Consider the following 3,799-nt stretch of genomic DNA (forward strand, 5'->3'; position numbering starts at 1 on the left):
AGAGACGGATCATCTTTCGAAACTAGACTTTCCATAATAGTAGTATTAAACTAGCACGGGATTAGACGGAATAGCCCTCACCTTAGCCAGAAAGGTAAACTTTTTTTTTTTTTTTTGACTAATTTTGTACATTAAAATAAATGATTGTAGCAAAAGTGATTACAATACCCACTTTAATAACTAGCCTTTTTAAGAAACCCAAGTAGAAACCTTAGCCCACAGGAAATAACAAAGGACCCAATACATAAGAAAAGCCCAACATTTTCATGAGGCCTTAGAAGAAAAAGAGCCCAGCTGGCGACTCTAACGAGAGCAAGGAAACGGAAGTGACGGAACCCTAGTCACAAAGAAACCAGACGCAGCAACGAAAAGAGAGATAGTTACGGGAAGAGAAGGAACCAATATTGCATCAGTTCGCTAGCAAGGGAATTGTTCTGAGGCCGCAGTGCAGAGATTTTGTTCTTGATCGTTGCAGAGATTTTGGCAATGATCAGGTCCGTTGATCGATGATTCCCTCGGTGAAGCCGATCGTTCCTTTCCCACCACAGATCGTACACCGTCGCCTGCCAAGTGAGGATCGAGAGATATTTGTGCTTACTGGAGATGGATTGAGATTGTAGAGAGTTAGTGATGTCATCCCACGTGTTTGTTGCTGAGTTGATGGCGAACCGCGAGGAGAAATGGTTCCAGACAGCACTGGAGTATGAGCAGTTGAAGTAGATGTGATCTCTCGATTCATTGTCTTGGTTACAGAGGAGGCATAACGGATCTGTATTGAGACCCCAAGATAGGAGGCGGTCTCTAGTAGGGCACCTGTTGAGAAGCATTAGCCAAGCTAGTGATTTGTGTTTAGGTATACCTCTCTTGATCCAGATGAGTGGGTACCAAGGTACTGTTGGTGACTCCACTAGCGAATGATAAATGAGGGTGCTTTTGAAGGAAGTTTGAATCTTGCCATTGATTAGCCATTGTGGAAAGCTAGATGAATCAGATAAGGAGATTGTTGTGAGATATATAAGCAATTCCTCCATTTGATGAGATCGCGCAGACCGTAAAGCCCAAGCGCCATCCCTCCAGAGCTCTGCCACTGCGGTTGTGAGAGGAATTCCAGTAAGGCGAGGTCCCATCGGCCCTAAGAACTTGATTAGTCGACCAAACTTTGTCCAAGGATCAAACCAGAAGTTGACATCAACACCATTCCCTGGATCTATTTGAACCCATTGAATTGATGTCTGCCTTTGAGCTAAGATTTGCTTGAAGATCCAGGTATGCTGCTGCTTTGGCTTCATTTGCCAGATACTATCATCTTTAATGACATTTTGATGTATCCAAGCAACCCATATTGATTCTGTTTTAAATAGCAGGAGCCAGAGAAGCTTGATGGTACAAGTTTGGTTCCAGAGCCCGAGGTTTCTGAGCCCAAGTCCCCCACTCTGTTTCGGTTGAGTAACCTTTTCCCATGCCACTCTAGCCACATACTTACCCTCCAATGTGCCTTTCCAGAGGAAAGCGTTGCACATTTTGTCTATGGCGCTGATACATTCTTTAGGTAACTCAAAAGCTCCACACCAAAAATTAGTAATACCTGCTATGACTGTTGAGATGGGCACTTGTCTGCCAGCAAACGACAAGTATTTTGTTGTCCATGCACTAATTTTTGTTCTGATCTGCTGCAGGAGCGGCTCGGAGTTAGCAAGAGACAGCTTCTTTGAGTTGAGAGGTAGGCCTAGGTACCGGACAGGGAGGGAGCCGAGCGGAATTCCAGAGGAAGAGACTATGGTGGAAGTTTCTGATTCAGTCAACCCGCTAGAGAAAAAACAGGACTTCTCCACGCTGATTGACAGACCTGAGAAGGCTTTGAACTCTTCTAGAACTTGGAGAACTCCTTGGACAGACGAGGATGAGCCGTCAGTGAAAATAAGGATATCGTCAGCAAAGCAGAGGTGTGTGAGCCCTGATTCTTGACAATTAGGGTGAAACCCGAACCGTCCCGTCTGTGCAGCTTCATTCAGTTTCTGAGAGAGTGTGTTCATTACTATGCCAAACAGGTATGGTGAAAGGGGGTCACCCTGCCTGAGTCCTCTTGTGCCATTGAAGTAGCCATGGAGCCTCCCATTGATGCCAACTGAGTAAGTTGGAGTTGAGTAACAAGAAGGTAGCCATGTGATGTAATCAGCAGGAAGGTTTAGCGCTTCAAGACAGGCAGTTAGGAAGTCCCACCTGACAGAGTCAAAGGCCTTGGCAATATCAATCTTCAAGGTAAGTTTTTTCCGACCATTTTGCCTGTGATAACCAGAGACAATCTCTGCTGCAAGAAGGCAGTTTTCGATGAGGAGTCTCCCTTTAATGAATGCAGTTTGATTGGGAAGAATGATATTAGGGAGGAGAGGTTTAAGTCTGGAAACTAGGAGCTTAGAAATGACCTTATAGAGCGTGTTACAACAAGAAATCGGTCTGTAGTCTTTGATAATAGAAGCACCAGGGAATTTAGGGAGTAGGGTAAGAATAGTAGAGTTGGTTGCCTTACGCAGATTTGATGAGTAGAAAAAAGAGGTTATTGCGCTAACAACTTCCTCACCAATTATTCCCTAAGCTGCTTTATAAAAACCTGAAGTGTATCCATCTGGACCTGGACTCTTGTTCTGGTTGAGTCTAAACATGGTCTTTGTAATGTCCTCAGGTGATGGTATTCTGGAGAGAATGATTGCCTGCTCAGGGGAGCAAGAGAACCGGTCTGTGCGCACCAGAGCAGCCACCTGCGAGATCAGAGCTGGAGATGTTGTGTGTGTTGTGGGTCCTAGAGTCTCCTGAAAGTGGGATACTGCGAGATTGCCAATGTCTTCGGGAGATGATGCTTCAAACCCATTCAAGCCAATAAGAATGGTAATTGAGTTGTAAGCATTTCTAGCCTTCGGGAGATGATGCTTCAAACCCATAAGGAGAAAGGTAAACTTAACCGTACGCATGAAGCTTACGGTTGATGACGGTGGCTCCGTTTGTCTTTTCCCACATCTCCACCTACCGGGCCCACTTTGTAACTCCACTAGGGACATCAACAATGGCTTCCCATGACACAGGCTCAGCGGCGGTGATCCATGGACAGGCGGTGAAGAGTAGCGACTGGTGGTCAGCGTCGATGGTGGATGCTCGGTCGTCAAACACACCAACCCATGAACAAAAGGGAGGAGAAGAAGAAGGACACAGGTGATGAGCAAGAGAGATGGGGAGGAGATGAAGCTCATGAGAGATGGAGTTAACCGGCAGCGACGAAGACTTCTTTCACCGCTCATGTTGACGGCTAAGTAAAAAGAGAAGAAGGATATCTTTATATAATAACACACTTGAGAAATTAAAAGGGCAGCTAGGTTTTTATTTGATTTAGAAACAATTTAAACTAAACCAATTGGTTTAGAGAACCGGGTCGTTCAGAAAATATAATCTTATCGAGGGCGGTTTTCCTCGCTAATTCGTCGTAAAAGAGGCTTTACGACGAATTAGCGAGGAAACGCGTTTGCTCGTTACACGTCTGTCGTAACACATATTTCCTCGCTAATTCGTCGTAACTTAGCGAGGAATATATTTTGTCGTAAAGACGAAGTAGGACGATTCGTCGTAAAGACCACGTCAATATTCCACGTAAGGACGTCGCTATAATACCTCGTAAATACCTCGAAAATAGTTCCTCGTAACCTACACGTAAATACCTTGAAAGAGTTTCCTTGCAAAATACACGTAACAACCACGAAATGATTTCCTCGTAAAATGGTCGTAAACTTTTCCTCGTTATTTCCTCGTAAAT

The 3,799-nt window shown here is 44.7% G+C and overlaps 1 protein-coding gene and 1 pseudogene across 1 annotated transcript; one reads left to right on the plus strand and one right to left on the minus strand.

Annotated features, from left to right (window-relative positions):
- Nucleotides 1-380: 380 nt before the first annotated feature.
- LOC106319794 lies at nucleotides 381-3,053 on the minus strand. The gene is made up of 2 exons (XM_013758190.1): nucleotides 2,609-3,053; nucleotides 381-2,404 (listed from the first exon to the last, which is right to left on the minus strand). The coding sequence occupies exons 1-2, from the start codon at nucleotides 3,051-3,053 to the stop codon at nucleotides 381-383; spliced, it is 2,469 nt and encodes an 822-aa protein (XP_013613644.1).
- Nucleotides 3,054-3,058: 5 nt separating this feature from the next.
- The window catches only part of LOC106319795, a 16,804-nt pseudogene continuing 16,063 nt past the window's right edge, over nucleotides 3,059-3,799 (plus strand).

This window comes from Brassica oleracea, unplaced genomic scaffold (assembly GCF_000695525.1).
Source record: "Brassica oleracea var. oleracea cultivar TO1000 unplaced genomic scaffold, BOL UnpScaffold00616, whole genome shotgun sequence".
NCBI classification, from domain to species: Eukaryota; Viridiplantae; Streptophyta; class Magnoliopsida; order Brassicales; family Brassicaceae; genus Brassica; species Brassica oleracea.